This window comes from Mustela erminea, chromosome 10, assembly GCF_009829155.1.
Source record: "Mustela erminea isolate mMusErm1 chromosome 10, mMusErm1.Pri, whole genome shotgun sequence".
Lineage (NCBI taxonomy): Eukaryota > Metazoa > Chordata > Mammalia > Carnivora > Mustelidae > Mustela > Mustela erminea.
The window spans coordinates 99256863-99276824 of NC_045623.1; the positions used below are offsets into that span (position 1 = coordinate 99256863).

Below are 19962 nucleotides of genomic sequence, written 5' to 3' on the forward strand. Positions count from 1 at the left end.
ACATACTCAAATCCACTGAGTTGTACATCTTAAAAGGGTGAATTTTATGGCATGTGACATATCTCAATAAAAGAACGTATTAAAAAACATACATCGACCCCCCCCCCCCAGGGTGGTCTCACGAAGCTGATGTGCCTACATGTGCCATGAGTGGTCATGCCTGGTTTGGCCAGGGGTCGTTCATCTGGAATGTTCCCCCCAGAGGGCAGGAGGCTGAGCGGCACGTGGGGACTGACCACCAAACACTGAGAGGGCTTAGCTTCTTGGGAAGCCAAAATCTTTGGCTTTTAGTGAAGGGAAGCAGCCTTCAGAACCATACAGGGTGTGTAGAGACCCCCCAGCCCAGCATCCCTGCAGACGCTGGTCGGGGGTGGGGGGTTGGTGCCTTAATTGGGACAGGGCCCGCTTACGCTCATCAGGCCCCGGGCTGCTTCCCAGTCTTTTAAGGTCACTGGCGGGTGTGAACTTGCCCGCTCAGCTCCCATCTCCTTGGCGGCACTTTGAGGTCACTTAGGAAGTCACTCATCACCAGGGGCCACAGCCAGGACCCCTAGGTAAGTGGTGAGCAAGTGACCCAGGATGGGCCATTCTGCACCTCGTGTTGAATCGAAGTCATAGAAAAAATTGAGGTGCCATTCAAGGGCAGGTTCAGGGTCCTCCTCCCCAGCAGGGGCCGCCGAGCAGACCGCTCCGTGGAGGCCCCTGGGGTCCCCACCTCTGCAGCCGCCTGGACTTCGGCCCATTTCTAAGCCTGGTCGTCCATCTTCCCGCTGCCCCGTGAGCTCCTCACTTCCTTTCCAGCACATTCCACGGGACAAAGTGGCCAGAGTGGCTTTCTGGTGCTCACCCCCAAGGCACACGCCCAGGGACGGCGGCCTCCCTTTAGTCTCGGCCGGGCCAGCAGGGCAGTGGGGCAAGCTGGTCCGTGCCACCCAAAGCAGGCAGTTCCAGAAATCTCCGGGGTGTGACATTCTACAGATGGCAGGCGACAGAGGGGCTGGCGAACACCCCCACAACACTGGGGCTGTCATGCATCTCGGCACTAGGCCCTCCCTCTGCCGCCGAGCCCTGGGCGGACCTCGGCCGAAGTGACGGAGAAAAAGCCTGCACTCCAGGTTGCGAACTCGCACCGTACACGCTCACGCTTAGCAGGGGGTCTGATGCCCGCCAGAGCAGGGGCCAGAACCTGAGCTTCGCTGACCAGAATGGAAGCAGGCTGAGGAGTCTGGGCATGGGGACAGGAGAGAGATCTGCTTCCCAGTCCTGAAAGACCCCAGAAGTCCCCCGAATGCCTGAGGCCTGTGTTCCAAGGCCAGAAGACACACCTGGCCTCTGCGGGGCCCTCCTCGAACCTCACTGGTGGGGAAAGCACCCACCCCTGCAGGGGACCTGGTGGCAATAGCTTCTTCTGGCCCCGGGCAGTTCTGACCACTAGGGGTCAGCATTGGACAGGAGACCCAGGAGGGGCCCAGGGGTCCTGCCCTGCCACAGCGCGGCCCTCAATCCTGAAATAACTGACCCTAGAGAACGTTTGTGTCGCCATATCACCGCTATATACAGCACCAGGCGAAGCAGTTCCCTGGCATTACTTCACCAAAATCCCCAGGCCCTACGGGGTATATGCAATTATCCCTACTTAGACTTGATGAAACAGGTCCCGAGAGGTGAAGGGTCCTGCCCAAGGTCACACAGCTAGGGGGCAGTGGGGCTGGATTAAAACCCAGAACCCATGGCTGTCCCCCACATAGTTAGCCAGCATCAGTGCTCTCTGCAGGAGACCGCGGTGTTCTAAGAGCTTCATGGGACCCCCTCACCCACCCCTACCCCCCAGGAGCACCCTGCATGCTCTCCTCCCAGACAAGGTCAGGCTGAGCCCTTGGTGGTCCTGGCTCCCTCCTGGGAGAGCTGGGTGAGGTAAAGACTCTCCCACCATTCTGGTACCAGATAAAGGGCACTAAAGCCCAGAGAAGTTAAGTGAGTGGCCCAAGGTCACACAGGAACAGGCAGAGCAGGATTCCTGGGCCCCGGACCCCTTTCACCAGACTCGGACACACCACCTGGGCTCTCTGTCCCCACAGGCAGGCTGGGCACTTCCATGGAAGACACAGCATTTGGAAATACGTGGAAGGTGTGTTTGGGATTGGGGAAAAAAAGAATAACCTTTTTTCTTGACAACCCAAGTAAGACATTTTCACTAGAGATTTCTTGCAATCCTCCTACCCAGAAATAACCACTGTTAGTTTTTTGGTGCATTTTCTTCCAAACGTTTTCCTAAACAAGTATGTGTATTTTAAACAAAAATGGGCTTTGTTTGTTGACAGCGGAAGTGTGGATGGGCTCCCGCACGCTCACCAGACCCCTGCAGGTGGATGAGAGGTTGCAGCCTGGGCTCAGGGGGCTCGGGGGTCCATGCGGAAGGAGGCTGACAGAGCATCACGGACCCCACGGCCAGCTGCACCCCCTCCCCGACTCCGCTGCAGGACTCCGGCAAACCTGTCCCCACCCCGTCCCCATACCCCTTCCCCAGCCCATCACGTGGCCTCTAGCAGCTTTCTGGACGCCCCAGATGTGTGCAGGTGGGGCGGGATCTCACCATGGCCAGCTCAGCCTCCAGCTCCTTCATCCGGTTGTCCTTGAGGTCCAGCTGGGAGCGCAGCGCCGTGGCATGGTCCGTGGCCTCCTTGGCTTGGCGCCGCAGCTCCCACTTCTCACGCTCCAGCAGGTCCTTCTCCTTTGCCAGGGCTTTGACGGCATCTTCGCTCTCCTGCAGGGACAGAGCGCCAGGCCGTTACAGAGGGGGCGTGGGGCCTCCTCTTGGAGGGGCCATAGAGGCCTTGACCCCTGGACCAGAGGAAGATGAGGGAGGCCCCTGGCTCTGCCTCAGCTTAGCTGGGGGACTGGACTGAGACAAGCCTTTAGTAGATGCTCCGTATGTATTGTTGTGAACAGATGAAAAAATGAATGTGACAAGTGTTTCTACCCCATCAAGTCTCGTTTCTCCATCTTTAATACCGGGTCGGGGTGGGGAGGGTCGAGCCCACTTGTTTCAAAGGACTGTTCTAAAGATGAAATGACTTCCCGTGTCGGGGACACATGGAGTCTGAGGGAAGTCTAGGTCAGGAGCAGGTGCGGGGCTCTGTCCTGGTGTTTGGTAACGTGTGTGTCACAGGAAAGGCGAGATGGAGAAGGAGACACCTGCTGTCCGGCTGCTCTGGTTGCCCGGGGGTCCCGCAGCACCCCACAGGGTCATAGCCCACGCCAAAGCAGGCTGAACCCCTCCACGAGCGGCTGTGACCAAAGGCAGCAGGGGTCGTTGGCCGGTCCCCGCCGGTCCCCCCCACCCCCCAGCGGTTTCCTCGGAAATGCACAGGGAAGGTCCCAGGGCTCCAGCTGCCCGAGCCGGAGCAAAGCCAAGGAACAGACGGCTGCGGCAGGGGGCCTGACCTCCGCGGGCAGGAGCCAAGCATCCGATCGGCAGGCGCCTTTCCTGAGAAGAAGGGTCCCAGCGCAGGGCCCTCCCCAACCACCCCCCCAACCCCGACCCCCAACAAGGTCTTCCCATTCACGGGCTCAGGAGCCCTGCTCACGTCTGCGTGCGACCTGGGGCTGTGCGGAGAGGCGGCCTTCCTGCCTTGTTTGCCAGCCCTGTTTCCAAAGGCCTGACAGCCAGATGGCCAGAACCAGGGAGGCCCAGGGCTGGCCCTTTCTCTGGGGCTGTCACAGAGCTGAGGCTACAGCTTCCGGTCAGGGGAGAGGGAGTGTGGGTCAAATCCCGGCTCTGCAAGGACAGGCTGCAAGGACTATCAGGCCCCGCGCCCTCGTCTGTAACCCGGAGATAACATGCTGCGACTTCAGGTGTTATTCTGAGGACGGACTGAGATAATCCACGTGGAGAGCTCAGCACCGCATGGGCCTGTGGCCGTTCCGGCTCAGAGATCCTCTCCGAGTGGCCTTCCTGGATCACCCGCCTGAGAGCAGCTCTCTGTGCTGCTACCCACCGTTGGCATTGAACCCATATTTGCAGACACCGTGGGCAGGCACAAGCCTCCCAGAAATGCCAGCATCCACACGGGGCGTGAGAGCAGGGATGTGCCGTTCGGCGCATGGGCACATACCTGGTCCCAGAGGGCCAGCCCACACACAGCAGCGGGTGACAGACACTGTTGCCGCATGATTGGGCACCCTCGGCTGCAGGGGGCTGACCTGACCGGGAGGGCCACGGCACCACAGTGCCCGTGCCGGCTGCGAACAGCACCCCCGCTTCTCAGTGCAGCCTCGGTGGGAGGCAGGGGGTGGTCCCTTCCAGGACATGGCACCGGCCCCTGCTCTCTGGGCTCAGGACGCCTGGGTTGGAGTCTTTGCTGCAGGACACTGGCTAAATTATTCAACCTCCCCAACCCTCGACCAACCACCTCATTTGTGAGACAGTGACAGTCCTACCTCCCAGGGGAAGGCGGCCATGCAAGCTACACAGCGACAGATGGCACTATCACCCCATCACAGGTGGAGCCATACTGGAAGGTTCTGGAAGCAATCCGCCCAGTGCAGGGAGGCATGCCGCTGCTGGTTAGTTCTCCTTTCTCTGGGGAGCTGGGTTCAGGTGGGATCAGGGCAACAGGGGACAGGAACAACCCCTAGCACACACATGGACGGGGAGCTCTTACCCTGGGGGCTGAGCTACATCCTGGGCATCTGCCCCCAGCACCGGGCCACAAGCCTGGATCACAGAAGGGCCCGGGACATGAAGTGTGTGGAACTGAGTAACTGATGCAGACCCGTGGCCACACGGCTGCCCTCAGCTGCAGCAGCTTCAACCCTACCCCCACTGCTAGCTGGACTTAAAATAGGGGCATGGTCCAGTGGTGAAGTGGGTCTCCGTGGAAATTTCATTTTCCAGTAAGAGCACAATTATAAAAACAAATTTGATGACCCCTTGCCAAGACAGAAGTGTTTGCTGGTAAGCCCCAGGAAGGCCACAGTGCCACTGAGATGCTCAGCGCACCACCCACGGCTCACGGGCGGGGGCGGCCATGACCTCCTCTGGTCTGCCTTGAGTTGCTTGGTAAACAGCCACAGTAAAAATAACTCATTTGGCTAAACTCCTACTCACCCTGCAGAGAGCCCAATTCCTATGTCCCTTCCTCCGTGAAGCCTTCCAAGACTCTTTTCCTGCAGGCAGAATTTCCTGCTCTCTCACCAGGGCTCCTAGGTCTCTCTGCACACTGTTATTACGGTATTATTAATAAGATGCATAGCTCATATTCACCGAGCCCTTACTATACGCCAGATGCCACGCAGACTGCTTTGCATTCACCACATCTCATCCAGTGCTCTTAATACCTCTACAAGGTCTGAGGCTCTCTGAGGGGAGGTGAGATGCCCTAGGGCACACACCTAGGGGGCTGGGATCTGAACCTAGGCCAGCCAGAATCCAGAGTCCACACTGTCAGCGACTGGGCTGTCCTGTCCAGGTTTATCTGCCCAGAAGGCCTGGGGGCCCCTCAGCTAGGGGCTATGCCCATTGCATCTCCATACCCAAGCCCAGACACATCAGAGGCCTCCTCAGGCGAGCAGGGGACATGGGCAGGGAGTGTGTGTGTTTGGGGATGAGAGAAGCCAGACCTCCTGATGGCAGAGAAGGTATCCTGCAGGCAGTGGGAGGTGAGGGTGCTGGTGTGTCTGTACAGGGGGTAAGTGGGGAAGGACCTGGTGTTTGGGGTGGGGGAGGGGAGGGAGCAGGGGGAGGGGATAAGAGTTAAGGGAGAGGGAGAGGGAGGAAAGGGGAGCTGGGTGGGGGGGGCAGGGGAGGACGGGAGGAGGGCTGAGGGAGAGGAGGCTGGTGTGGGGGGGGAGGGCGGGCCGGCCCCCACCTTGCGGTGCTGCTCGTAGTTGCGGATGAAGTCGCGCAGCTGCTCCTCGCGGCTCTCCAGCGTGGCATACAGCTGCTGCATCTGGCTGGCCAGGTCCGTCTTCTCGCCCTTCAGGCGCTTCCGGTCAGCTTTCATGGCTATGGGGGCAGAAGAGTGCGTCAGTGCCCGGGGCCCTCGCTGGCCGATGGTCCCAGAGGCCGAGAAGAGACCCAGCCTCTACCCTCTTTTTAAGAGAAGAGAAAACGGGGTGCGGAAAGATGATGTTTCTCTCCCACGTGCCCCGGTCACGTAGTGGCATCCCCAGGACTCGAACCCACTGTCCCTGTTCTCACCTCCCAGTTTCACTGATGCAATCAGGGCGGCAAGCCCTAGCCTGAGCATCCCTCCCAGCCCTGAATGGAAGAGGGGTCTCCAGGCAGAGGGAGCTGGGGGCCTGGCGAGCATCTGCGTCCACGGCCCAGGAAGCTGACGGTGCCCCACTCCCTGCTGAAGGAGCCCCCACGGCCCACTTGGAGCCCCAGGACCACTCGGCCCAGCACAATAGTCCATCATCTGGTTCAGTTCCTCCGCAGGGTAAGCACTTGATTAAAAATACCCAGCGAGTGGGGTGCCTGGGGGGCTCAGTGGGTTCAGCCTCTGCCTTCGACCCAGGTCATGATCTCGGGGTCCTGGGATGGAGCCCCGCATCAGACTCTGCTCAGCAGGGAGCGGGCTTCCTCCTCTCTCTCTCTGCCTGCCTCTCTGCTAACCTGCGATCGCTCTATCAAATAAATAAATAAAATCTTAAAAAACACAACACAACAAAAAAACACCCAGTGGGATACAACACCACAAGTATTCACAGCAGAACAAAACACAGCTGCATCACACTCCATCAACACGGGACACGGCTGAGTTCCCGGAGCCACCACCACGGAAGTGAAAAGACAATGCAGAGAACGGCAGAAAATACTTCCAAACCGTCTGGTAAGGGCCTTACATGCCGAATATACAAAGAACTCTTAAAATCCAATAATAAAAAGACAACCCGAGCAAAAAACAGACAAACCATTTGGACAGACATTTCTCCAAGAAGTGGTCAACAGGCACATAAAATGAGCTTGACGTCATTCGTTAGTAGGGAAACGCACATCAAAACTCCCACCAGATACCACTTCACACTCACCAGAATGGCCAAAATAAGCAAGATAGACTCAAGTGTTGGCACGATTGTGGGGAACCTGGGACACCTCCCAAGCTGCTGCCGGGGATGGACGGAATGGGGCTGCTATCTTGGAAGAGAGTCTGACAGTTTCCCAAGTGACTCAAAGTCAAGTTGCCCTGTGATCCAGCAATCCCCTCCTAGGCACACACCCAAGGGAAATGAAAACATAACTCCACACAAACACACAAATGTACAGCAGCACAGGTCACAGAAGCCAAAAGTTGCAAAACCGCCCCAATGTCCATCAACTGATGAATGGGTTAAGAACAACAACACAGTGGGGTGTACAGCCATATAACGGAACGTTATTTGGTAATAAAAAGAAGCACTGGGAGGCTCAGTGGGTTAAGCCTCTGCCTTCAGCTTAGGTCATGATTTCAGGGTCCTGGGATCAAGCCCTGCCATCAGGCTCTCTGCTCAGCAGGGAGCCTGCTTCCCCCTCTGCCTCTGCCTACTTGTGATCTCTCTCTCTCTCTGTCAAATAAATAAAATCTTAAAAAAAAAAAATAAGCACCACTTTATGCTGCACCATGGGTGAACCCTGAACACATGCTACATGAAAGGAGCCAGTCATATACTGTGTGATTCCACAGACTTTATGAACGGTCCACAGTAGGGAAGACTAAGGAGTCAGGAAGTAGACTCATGGTGGCCCAGGGCTGGGGGGTGGAGGCTGGCAGGGACACGTGGCTGGAGGGGTGGTGGCTGGAGGGCATGGGGTTTCTTCCTGACCTCAAAAAAATGTCCTAATAGTGACTGTGGCAATGGACATACAATCTGTGACTAGACTAAAAACTACTGAACTGTACATTGTAAATGGGTGAACTGTATGATATGTGAATTATATCTTAAAGCTGTCTCTCTCTCTCTCACACACACACACACCCATCTCACGCAGGGCCATGAGCCCCAAGCAGCTGCCTGGCAGGCAGTGTGCCTTTTGCTGATGGCAGACTCTCTCTCCTTGTGCCCTGGACACCCCTGCTCTTCAGCGAATGGCGCTGCTGAGTCTATGGTGGGCTCTGGCTCCAGGGTGGGCCTCAGTGCCTTTTCCCACAGGCCCCAGAATTCTGTTCTCTCCCTGGAGAGAACACTGAGGAAGGCTTTTGTGTGAGAAGGCACAGAGTAGTTAGGTCATTTTCCCGAAGTCACATAGCCATGTCTGACCCCAAAGCCCACACAGCCGACCCTACACCATGCTGCCCTTATAGAGAATGTCCAAATGGGGTCCGGGCCCACAGCGAGCTGAGGGCAGTGATATGCGGCAGGCCATGGCTGTGCCATCCCTCCTCATCCTGAACATCTACCCCACAAACTCAGCCTGCCAGTGGGAGAGTCGGAGCCACCAGGTGTGACATAAGGACCAAGGCCCCTGGGCTCCCGGCCCGGTGTCCGACAGGAGCTGATGTCCTTCTGGCCCTGAGGGGCCTGCTTCGTCCTCTTGCCCTTTGCCTGCCTCCCTGCAGCCTGGGTAGAACAGGGCACAGGCAGGGCAGCTGGGGCCACGGGGAGACCCATGCAGTGGGGGCCCTGAGTCTTGGGCAGCCCCTTTACATTCCAGCTCTCAACCTGTCCCCCTGCAGCTGGACCCATCCTCTGTCGTCTTCACGGTAGCTTAGCTCAGTGGGGCCGGAATTCCGGGCTGCAGGGCTGTGACTACGGGACAGGGACAGTGGAGGCCATGGAGCAAGAGCTCATCTGCTGTGGCTTCTGTCAGGCAGGGGGTGGCCCCGGGGAGGGCTGGGAGGCAGGCAGGGCTGGGCTAGTTTTGGGCCCTGGACCCTAAACAGCGTGACTGCATTCCCAGTGAGCTTCTCTTTAAGAAAACCCAACATCTAAGGACGTAAGTGGGTCAGAAGGCATCTCACAGGAGAGCCCAGGCACAGGTGTCACCGAGAACTTGGAAATTTCCATCTGCAGTCTGGCACTAGATCCTAGATCCTGGCCGCACTCCAGTGACAGAGGTGGGGGTGGGTGGGTATTTTTATTATCCCATTTCATAGGGGAGCAAACTGAGGCCACACAGCCAACAAATGGCAGAGCTGGCTCCGACCTGGCACGGACTCAGGAGGGTTTCAGACTGTCGAGGGGAGTGGTTCCGAGGGGTGGGGAACTGCGGGGGGGTGGGCAGTTGATCTGAGCAAAGTCACCATGGGGTCCAGGGGAGCCTTGGGTGGGACCCTCCATCTCAGGGGAGCAGCTGAGCAGGTGTCATGGCCTCCCCCGGGGAGCACGCCTGGGCCCTACAGCAGGCAGAGGAAGCCATGCCTCCGTCTTTTGGTTAGAAATGAATCCCCCTTGGGCTCTGATTCGTCTCCTTCATTTGCCTTATCAGGTCAAACACCAAATTCCAGACTTTGCTCTTGGCAGCAGGAGGCTCTGGGCGGGCTGCCGCCCCTTCCCTCCAAAGCACGGCCGGACCTCCCTTCACTTTTGCCACATGGCCTTGGAGAGGGGCAGCGTGGCAGCCTCTTGCTGGCCTCCATGAATCCCCACGGGTCCATCCCTGCAGCACCCGCGTGTGCAGCCGCACGAACCCCCATTCTGTCCTTCAGCGGAGCCGTGTGAGTGCGTGTGTCTCTGTGTGCGGGCGGCCTCAGTGGCGGGGCAGGAGGCCATACCTCCCCCAGCTGGATGGGGGCTCCCGAGAGCAGGGGCTGGACTTCCGCCTTCAGACTGGTAGCTCCTCCCTGAGAGGAAACGGAGAGCCCCCCAAACTGCTGACCAAGCCCCTTCTGTGTGCCAGGATCCATGCCTGCTGCTGTCGGGGGGCAGGAAAGAACAAGACACAGTCCCGCTCTTGGGGGGTCAACAGGGCGATGGAGAAGACAAACCCCTCCCTACACACCCTAGACGCCACCCACCCTGCTCCTTACCAAGAGGACCCCAATTCTGTTTGTGCCCAGCTAAAACACTCAACACCCCAAGCTCCCTTGCAGCTAGAGGGGGTATGTGTCCAATTTTGGCCACTAAGATGTACACAGGGGTCTTTGGGAAATCCTCCCTTTTCTTTTTTTCTTTCCTTTTTTTTTTTTTTTTCTTTTCTTTTCTTGAGAGACTGTGCTGGAGCAGTAGGGGTGGGGGGCGAGGGGCAGAGGGAAAGAGAGAATTCCAAGTAGGGTTCACATCCAGCGTGGAGCCCAATGTGGGGCTTGATCTCATGACCCTGAGATCATGACTTGAGCAGAACTCGAGCTGGACCTTAACCAACAGCCATCCAGGTGCCCCTCCCGTTTTCTCCCCCCCCCCTTTTTTTTTAAGGTTTTTATTTATTTATTTATTCAACAGAGAGAGAGCACAAGTAAGCAGAGTGGCAGGCAGAGAGAGAGAAGCAGGCTCTCTGCTGAGCAGGGAGCCCGACACGGGACTCAATCCCAGAACCCTGGAATTATGTATGACCTGAGCCGAAGGCAGCTGCTTAACCGAATGAGCCACCCAGGAGCCCCCAGTTTTCTTTTTAGTAAAAGATCATAGCATAGTACACTAGCAGTAATTATTCCCTTTTGCCCTTTCGTCTTCTTCCTACTGGGAACACAGACATGACATCCTGAGGCACAGCAGCCCTTTTGTGAATACAAGAATGAAGACACAAGCTGAGAATGGGAGCAGACAGACAGACAGACAGAAGGGGTTGGATCTCTGATGGTATCATCTGGGCCGGGATTCCTTACAATAGGAGAAAATTAAACCTCACTATTTCTGGGATTTCCCATTTCATGTACCCCAACACATTCCTAGTAGACACATTAAGGTAGGCTGTGAGAAGTGCCTTCACCCCACCATGAAAGCTTCTGCTCCACGGTTCCTTCACATGAGCTCTCCCTGGAAATTCTTGCTCTATGAATTCTGGGCTGGACCCCACCAGGCTGAGCACTGAAAAAAACATGAAAAGCTGACTCTCTGGTAATGAATGCCGAGTGCAGATCCCTTAAAGACGAAGATAAGGAACTTCTAGAACCACAGTGTAAACAAAGAAGTTGCTGTGTGATCTACCACAGCTTTTCAGAAGCACACACGTCCATAACCCGTCAAGAAAACTCCACGGAGATGTAGGACCTGGGAGCAGGCACCTGGGGGCCCCTGCATTGGCTTGAGGTGGGAATGTGTGTGTCTGCACCCCAGCTGAGCCTGACTGCCCCAAGTCTCCAGAAGCTGGGTCATCGGACAGGGGGCTCCCTGATGGGAGGCAATGGCATTACAACTCAGCATGGTGGGTCCCCTAGAAGTAATTTAAACTAATTTAAGCAAGTATGGAAAATATGCAGCGGGGTGCCTCGCTCTTTCGCTCTCCTTCAAAACTCTTCCTGACTTTCTCCAAATGCTGCTAAAGCAAGACGAGTTCTGCGAGGCGCGAACCTCCCTCTCTCTAACCACCATGACTCCTGACTCGGCCCCAGACTCCCCAGCTCCATCCACCTTCTCGGCCATCCAGCGTCACCCAGGCGTGTCCCATTCCAGCGGCCAGGCCGCCGGAACCACTGCCATGGTGACGGGTGATGTCACGCCCAGCGGGCCCTGCGGGATCACGGAGGGACACCAGCTCAGCTCCTGGGAATGTGGGGACTCTGAGGGTGGGAAGACGGGCGTGCAGGGAGGGACTTATTTTGCTAATTCTCAGGAGGCCGTATGCCTGCATGAGACACGGGGGCGCTGTGACCAGGGTTCCCGTTGAGGGCCCACGAAGACGGGAGCTGCTCTGGGGAGGTCACTCGTCTCAAGCTTTTGCAGTGGCCCTTTCCACAGTAGGCTCCTTCCTCCTTTCCTGGCTCAGAGTGCTGCAGCCCCTCACGAACGTGGGGCAGGGGTGGGGGGGGTGCAGCGTGAGCCCCAGTTTAGCTTCTGCAAATGCACTTCTGGGAGGGCGAGGAGCAGAGAGCAAGGGGGTCTCTACAGTTCCCCTTCAGTGCCCCCGTGCGGAAAGCAGACCCTCAGCTCCAACGCGCTGGTGAAGGGACGTGTTGGCCCACATGCGAGGGAACCGGACAGGCGAATTGTCGGCTTTTGAGCCTCTCGGCACCTAGAGGGTAAGGGATTTTAGAGGGCATGTTTGAGCAGGAGCGGATTTCTACTTACCCACCAAGGCAGTGCATACACAGAGAACCTCACTGGGGAGTGAGGGACCAGGTTCCCTGGCTTCCACTCTCTGAGTCTCAGCCCAGACCCCCAGCATGAGTGTGCTCAACTCTGCGAACTTCCTCTGGCTTCTGCGGGTCCAGGAGGCATCACCTCTACCACTGATCCCCCCCAGATGCATCCATGGCCCAGACCAACGCCACACAGTGGGGCAGGATGGGCATCAGTGTGGAGTCTGAGGGTCTGAGTTCTGTCCCCGGCTCTGAGCCCCTGAGCAAGTCACTAGCCTCCCCCAAGCCTCGATTTCCTAGATGTTACAACTCCCGTGCACCGGGCACTGCTTTAAGCCCTGATGCGTTTTTGTCACTCAACTGTTGCAGCCACTGTATGAATTCTTTCCATGTTATAGGACAAGAAAGGAGGCATCCAGGGAGACTGAGGACACTGCTCAGGTAGTGGGTGGCAGTATTCCCACTGGCCCCAGCACCAATCCACCTTCCCTCCCACTCTGCTGCTCTGTGGCTTCCAGAATCACCCACCCCCAACCAACCTCCTGTAGTCCCGTTGGCCTCATCTGTTGCTTGGGAACTTGTGTGTGTGTGTGTGTGTGTGTGTGTTGGGTGTGGGGGGAGGGGGGGCACCTGCCTAATGGAGGAGGAAATTGAGGTTCAAAGGGTTAACTTCCTCACCAAGACCCTCATGGCTCCAGGATCGGACCCTGGACTTGCATCCCTGACATGTGACCTTGAACCCCTCACACTCCTTCCCCGTCCCATTGTGGAGGCACATCACCGGAAACAGCAGAACCTGCATCGATCCACAAAACCACCGGAGATCCAAAAATCCACACTAGTTACTCCTGCTACCCGGCGCTGTTTCTGCAGCTGTCTAACAGTCCCAAGGGGGCCTTCGGAGGTTTCCATTAAAGGCAGCGTGACATTCTTGTGCGCACCCCATGACTGCTCTGTGGCTGCTGGAAGGAGGAAACACGCATGCGTGCAAGTCGGCAGCTCTTAAGGAATCCCACCCCACCCCCACCCCTGGCCCTGTCACCCCACGGCTTGTAGGATCTTCAGCCCGCCCAAGACACGGTCTCATTCCACACTGTCAGACTTCCCGTTCGTCTGACCTCAGGAGACTGCAGGCCTGGTTCTGGATGGTCGCAAACCAGGAGACCGTAGGAAAATGTCCAGCCTGGTGAATTCCTCTGGACAAAAGGGCTCTGCGGTGGGGAGGGGTGGTGGAGGGCAGGGGCAGGTAGACCTCAGCCCATGCAGGACCATCCCAGCCACCGCCAGCAGGGGGGGCTGTCTTTCCCCTTCAACCTTCTTCTCCGGCTGAGCCTTTGGCATCCACGAGTCTGGGAAAGGAGGGGTGGGCAGAGAGGAGCCCAAAGAGCCTAGCAAACCACTCTGGAAAAACACCCACCAAAATGCTCTTCCAAACAGGTCACGGGCATCAACGCCGCCACTTGGGGAATATAGTCAACGGTATCGTGACAGCGCTGCGTGGTGAGAGATGGGAGCTATGCTCGTGGGGAGCACAGCACGATGAGACTTGTTGAATCACTGCTTTGTACACCTGAAACTTATGTACCATCAGCTATACCTGGATTAGAAAAATAACTAAAAAATTCAAAAATAAAATAAAAGCTCTTTCAGCTCACCTTCCCTTTACAGAGGGGGAAGTGGAGGCCCAGAGAGGGAGAGAGGATGGCCAGTATCACAGAGCGAGCAGCCCAGGTCTCCTGATTCTTAGGCCAACGTGGTTGTGTGAAAAGCTCAGCTCTGGAGTCTTTAACTAAACCTTTTCTGCATCTGCAGAAAGAGGCCTGGAAATGCACTCACTCCTGCCCGATACGGAACGGTCTGCGGTGTCTGGGGTGAACGGTCAGGTGCGGACCATGAGCATGTGGGGAGAACGCCAGAAAGACAGAGCTTCAGGGGGCGACTGGCTGGTGCCGTTGGTGAAACGTCTGACTCTTGATTTGGGCTCAGGTCATGATCTCAGAGTTGTGAGATAGAGCCCCGCGTCGGGCTCTGCGCTGGGCACAGAGCCTGCTTGGGATTTTCTCTCTCTCCCTCTGCCTGCCTGAGGCCCCGCCGCCCCCGCCGCACCCCCGCGCGCTCTCCCTCCAAAATAAAAACAAAAAAGAAAAAAAGAAAGACACAGTTTCCGATTCACAGAGCAGAGCCCTGGATTTCAGTCCGGCCCTGCAGGTAACTTCTCTGGGCATTCTCTCTGCTGTTAAGCGGAGGGTGGTAACCTCTACCTTGCAAGGCTCTACGTGACACGACCCAGCATCTGAATACAGCAGGTTCTCATCAAACGTTAGCATCTCCCCCCATCTCCTTGTTCCCCGTCGCTCCCATGCCCCAGGAGGCCTCAAAAAACACTGGTTGACTTGACCAACAGCCTGGATTCTGGGAAAAGCACCCAGAGAAGAGGCCCAGGGCAGGAAAGCAGGTAAAGGGCCCACACACTTATGGCCCCGGGACAGGCAGAGCCAGGTTTACTTTTGTTCTTCTGTTCGAAAGCTGAGCAAGGTGAGTTCAGAACAGGTACAGAAGAGATGCGGTCTCTTCTCTGTCAGGAGGCACTTGGGGAAGTGTGTGTGTGACCAAACCACACCTGCTCAGCCAGGCCTGGTCAGACATGCCCTTGGCCATGTGACGTGGGTTCTGACTCTGTTTCTCATGAACAGAAACTTCCTTTTTCTTCTCACCAACAGGAGAAGTGGATTAACTGGCCAGCTCAGTCAATGAGTGGTAGCATTGGCACTCAACTCCAGGACTCCGATATTCAGGTCCATGATCTTTCCAGAATCCCCAAGCTGCTCTCTCCAAGTGCAGCCTAGAGTTTGGCAGCATGACCTCTGCAACCTCCCACCTGGAGTAGGAAGGGTACACATCTGGATACATCTGAACACAGAGTCTCAATTTCCAATACTATGACCATGCAGACATGACTAATCAACCATGCTCTGTAGGAGCCTGGCTTGATTAGAGATGTCTGCTATGGCACAGGAGGGAAAATCAGATTTGCCCGGCCTTGGATGGGACTGATCAGAGATGAGTGATCAGAGCTGGCGTGTTTGACAACAGCTGGGCGAGCCTCGTCTGGGCAAAGCCGTGCCAATACCAATGCACCCTATGGAATCAAAGTCAACCCCATTTAACCAAAAGAGAGAAGCAGTCCTCTCAGCTGGCAGGAAACCAGCCCATTTACGTCTGAGATAGCGGCAAACAAACTCCTATTTGCACACTCCAAGGCGAGAGAGCTAATCTTCCCTCCATTTGGTCCAAGATAAATGAAGGTTCCTGGGTTTACTTACAGATTTTTATGTCCAGCTGTGACTGGCAGCAGAAAGTCCTTGGGGGCAGGGACCCAGCCTGCCTTGCTCACCATTGTGTCGCCAGCATTAGGACGGGCCCTGGCACATAGTAAGTACTCAGTAAATAGCAACCGACTGACTCTTGAGTGACAAAAAGGTGGATATCCCGGGGGACCATGGGGACCTGTTCCATGGCCATCACTGAGCAGCGTCCAATATATTCCTGCATCCTGGGGGCAGAGATAATTCTGCTTTCCTTTGCACACCTCCCCTGGCCTTCCCTGGGCTTGACAGCAGGCTGATTTCCCTTGTGCCTCCTGACAGGCCTGCCGAGCCGTGGTGCCCTCAGGGCTAATTGCAAAAAGGCTATGGCTCTCACCAAACTGCCTTGGGCTCTGTGCTCTGTGTCCACAGCCACTACACGCTGCTCTGGTCACACCCCACAGAAGACATAAGGAGACTCAAATGGACCACAGCTTTGGCTGACCCAGAGCCCCAGAGTATCAGAGCTGGGGACAGACCCCAGACACCGTGCTTCCAGCACAGGCAAGACCCAGGGTCTAAGAGCGAGGGGATCTGCTTCTCCCCTGGGGCTCCCCTGATTCAGACTGCGCCTTCCTTCACCTCACGGAGGCCACCTAGGTCGGGAGGTGTGGGAAACTGAGGCTGCTCTGACTACCCACATTCCCTGCTCCTGCCTCATGCCTTCCACGGGATTTCCCCCAGTGTCACGTAAACGTGCAATTCTGTCTCCCATCTTTCACGGGCAACTGAGCCCATGTTGCTCTCCAGCTCTCATTCCATTTCCTTTTCCTTTTGGGGCAAAAGCTCTTAAGAAGGGTTGTGCACCACTGTGCCTCATTTCTCTCTTCCCACCCTCCCTGGGACCCCTCGGACTTGTCCCTTACTTGTTCTTCTCAAGGTCACCTCTGTGCTGTGAGCCCCACAGGCCCGACTGTCACACTCTTACCGGCACAGGTGATGCCTCCGTGTGCCCTCCCAGCCCCCTCCTCCTGGTTTCTTCTCTCGTTTCTGGCTGTTCCATCTGGGTCCCTGCTGATCTCTCTGAGGAGGGGGCCTCGAGATCTGAGAAACCTGCCCTCTTTCCCGTCTCCTGGTGGCTTGTCTGGCCTCCTAGCTTTAGCTTCAGCCCTGCGCTGTGCCACCCCAACGGGCGGTCTCCAGCCCGGCCCCCCCGCCCTGCACCCCACTCAGAGCCCAGGGCCTCCCCACACCTCTCACGGGGGTCGAACAGCACCTCCAACTCAGCACGTCCAAAAGGCAGACCCAACCAGCCCCCAACCCCCTGCTCCATCCAATACATCCCCTCAAACCCAATGCAGTGACTTTGTCTTCCAGTTCCTCTGGCCCCAAACTCCAGAATCTTCCTTAACTCTACTTCTCTCATGCCCTACCCCCAATTCCTCAACAAGTCACGTCAGCTCTACCTTCAACACGTGACCAGAATCTGGCCACTTCTTGCCACTCCTCAGTCACCACCCCGGTCCTGTCGCCACCATCCCGAGTCTGCGTCATGCAGTGGCCTCCTGAACTGGTCTCACAATACTTCGGGCTCTGCCAGCTCAGCAGGGCGTGGTCCCCTTGGATGCAAATCAGATCATGACTGTCCCGCTCCTCTCCAGTGGCTGCCATCTCAAGGGCGAGCACAGAGTCCCTAGAATGGTCTAGAAGAGACGCGTGTTTGTCATCCCTGCCCCTGCCTCTCTGACTTCCTCCCATCTGCATCCCACTGCTGCCCTTTGGCTCCTCATGCAGATACGCTCCTTCCTCAAATGTCACTTTCTCAGCGACGCTGTCCCTGGACCCCCCCCCCCCCCCCGTCCATTCCCCTTGGAGCTCCCCACCATCTAACACCACATGTTCTGTGTCTGTCGAGGAGAACGGTCACTTAAGCACGCCTGCCTTTCTGAGAGGGCTTCCCAGCCTTCTCTCCCTGTCAGAATCCGACGAAGCTTCTTCCTGGGTTTCCACAGCTCAGAGCCCACACCTCTGTCTGGGGTGTGGATGCCTGGCGCTACCTCAGCTCAGCCCTTTGGGAACCTGCACCAGACGGTCAGCTCAGGGCCGCCCAGCCTTCTAGACCAGCCTGTAATTCTCCTGAAGGCAGGGCCAGGGCCCCATCTGACCACATTTCCAGTAGCCGGGATAAGGGATGACCCACACAGATGAAGAAAGTGGGGGGGATATGGGACTTGGGGGCTTGAAAAGGGTGACGAAGGCACAAAGATCTCAAGCTACCCCCCCTTCCTGGGTTCTCTGGCTTTGGGGCTCAAGAGAGAACCACCGTTCCCAGAGCAGAGCGCGCAGCTGCACACAGGGCCCTGCTAGGACCCATCGCGAGAGCTTAAGCGCAGGTGCGGACCTAGAGGGTATACCGGTCAGCGGGAGCAACCACTCCAGTTCTGAATGGGACCCGCACTGCCACACCTTCCAACTTTTCCAGAGAACTCCAAACTCTACCTTGTCATAATTTTTATGCCTTATAAACATCTCTTTATTTTTCAATATTGGCAATTAATTGTAATACCCAACCATGACTGTGGGTCTCGTGTGGGTGCTGGACCACTGCCGCCATCTACAGAAGGGGCACTCCAGGAGAGATGTGGGACCCCCTGCAGCTCCACGGGGTGAGACCAAGGACAATGGCAGCAGGGACCAGGCTCTGTGGGCAGAAACCTGGCTTTGAAGCCCAGCTCCATTATTCACTAGCTGTGTGACTTTGGGTAAGTTCCTTAACCTCTCTGTGCATTTCCCCTCCTGCAGAAAGTGGGGATAATAGTTTCTTTTTGTTTTTTTTTTTTAAATTATTATTATTTATTTATTTATTTGACAAGCAGAGATTACAAGTAGGCAGAGAGGCAGGCAGAGAGAGAGAGGAGGAAGCAGGCTCCCTGCTGAGCAGAGAGCACGATGCGGGGCTCGATCCCAGGACCCCGGGATCATGACCTGAGCCGAAGGCAGAGGCTTAACCCACTGAACCACCCAGGCACCCCGGGATAATAGTTTCTACCTCATTCTACGGCACTGGCTGGCAGAGGGGAGCAGAAGTTCCGGTATTCCTGACTGCTTGGCTGGGTTTCCCATTCTGAGTGACAACGCAACAGCCGTCTCAGAGCTGACGGGGTAGTCTCGGGAGGGAATGGGCACCCTGTCAGAGAGCTGGAGTAGCGCCTTTAAAGACCGCTGGCTGGAATGCTGTCTGGGAGCCTGGGCAGGGTGGTCATGGGAAGAAGGGTGCATGGCCTTTATCTGTCTCAAGAATCTGTCTTAGGCTCCTGGCGGGAAAACCTTAGATAGGAAGGGCGAGGCCAGGCCCCAGGAGGGCAGGAGACACCTGCAAGGGTAGAGTCAGAAGTGCTATGGGGGCGGCGCGGGGGAGGGGGAGGCCCTAGCTGGGGGTGGGGACCTGCCATCACTGCCACCCTTCCCTCAGCTCCGGAACGCTCAGAGCTCACCTGGAAGCCCAGAGGACGGCGGGGGCCCAGGGAGCCAGGCCCCCCACTTCCTGCCGAGGGAAATGGGAGGGCTGAGGCAGGGAGGGGGTGGTATTTGTTTTCCAACCTCCAAAGGCGAGTCCAGGAAATGTCTTCCTTCCTCCGAATCACCACTAAAAATAGTGCCAAGGGATGGGCCCGGAACACTGACATTCCCTAGACCCAGGAGCAGGGAGGGAGCAGAGATTTCTGGAAATGCAGCATGAGCCGTGGGTCTCATGCCCCACATGAGGACTATTTTTAAACAGCTCACGTTGGTGTGTGAGGTCATTCTCAGCCAAGACAACAGCCCAGAGAGGAGGAGGAGGAGGCATGTGGTGCAGAACAGCCACCAAACAGGGAAGCAAGGCAGTGTGCTGTGTGGCCTTGGGGACCCATACACCCTCTCTGGGCTTTGGTGTCATATTCTCAGGATGGTCCATCAAGGGCTCTGGAACATCCAGGAGGCTACCCCGGAAGCCCAGTGTTTTGGAAACTGGTCCCACCTGGCGTCTCGTCAACAGAGATGCAGCACAGCTATTCAGGGTCAAATGAAGGTGGGAAGTTGGTGGCTATGGTCAGCCTCTTCCTAGGCACGTTCAGGAGACGGGCCGTAGACCTCTCCAGAATGTGGATCCTGGAGCCAGGCTGTCTGGGTATAAATCCAGTTTTGCTACTCACTAGAGGTGTGGCCTGGAGCAGGTCCTATCGTTCTGGTTTTTCACATCTGTACAAGAGGGTTAAAAATAGCCCCTCCCAACACGCATGTCCGACAAGCCCGCGTCCCGGCTCCCCAAGGACCTGCACTAGAAAATTCACAACAGCACCCTCTGTAAAAGCTCCAGACTGGAAACCACGTGACCAATCTCCGGCAGGAGGGCCGCACCCATCAGGGTCCCTCAGGGAGGTGGACAGCTCACCCTCATGAGAACCAGCGGATGACAACGGCCACACACAACACGATGACCGTCAAGCCCAGAACGCCCG

The 19962-nt window shown here is 56.6% G+C and overlaps 1 protein-coding gene across 4 annotated transcripts in view; it reads right to left on the reverse strand.

Annotated features, from left to right (window-relative positions):
* KAZN (kazrin, periplakin interacting protein) overlaps window positions 1-19962 on the reverse strand; it is a 1027640-nt gene that overhangs the window by 48540 nt on the left and 959138 nt on the right. For all 4 annotated transcript variants that reach the window (XM_032360798.1, XM_032360799.1, XM_032360801.1 and 1 more), the window contains 2 exons: window positions 5871-6007; window positions 2594-2764 (listed from right to left, as the gene is read on the reverse strand). In XM_032360798.1, the coding sequence (XP_032216689.1) occupies window positions 2594-2764; window positions 5871-6007 (308 nt within the window). The remainder of the gene's footprint in view (window positions 1-2593; window positions 2765-5870; window positions 6008-19962) is intronic.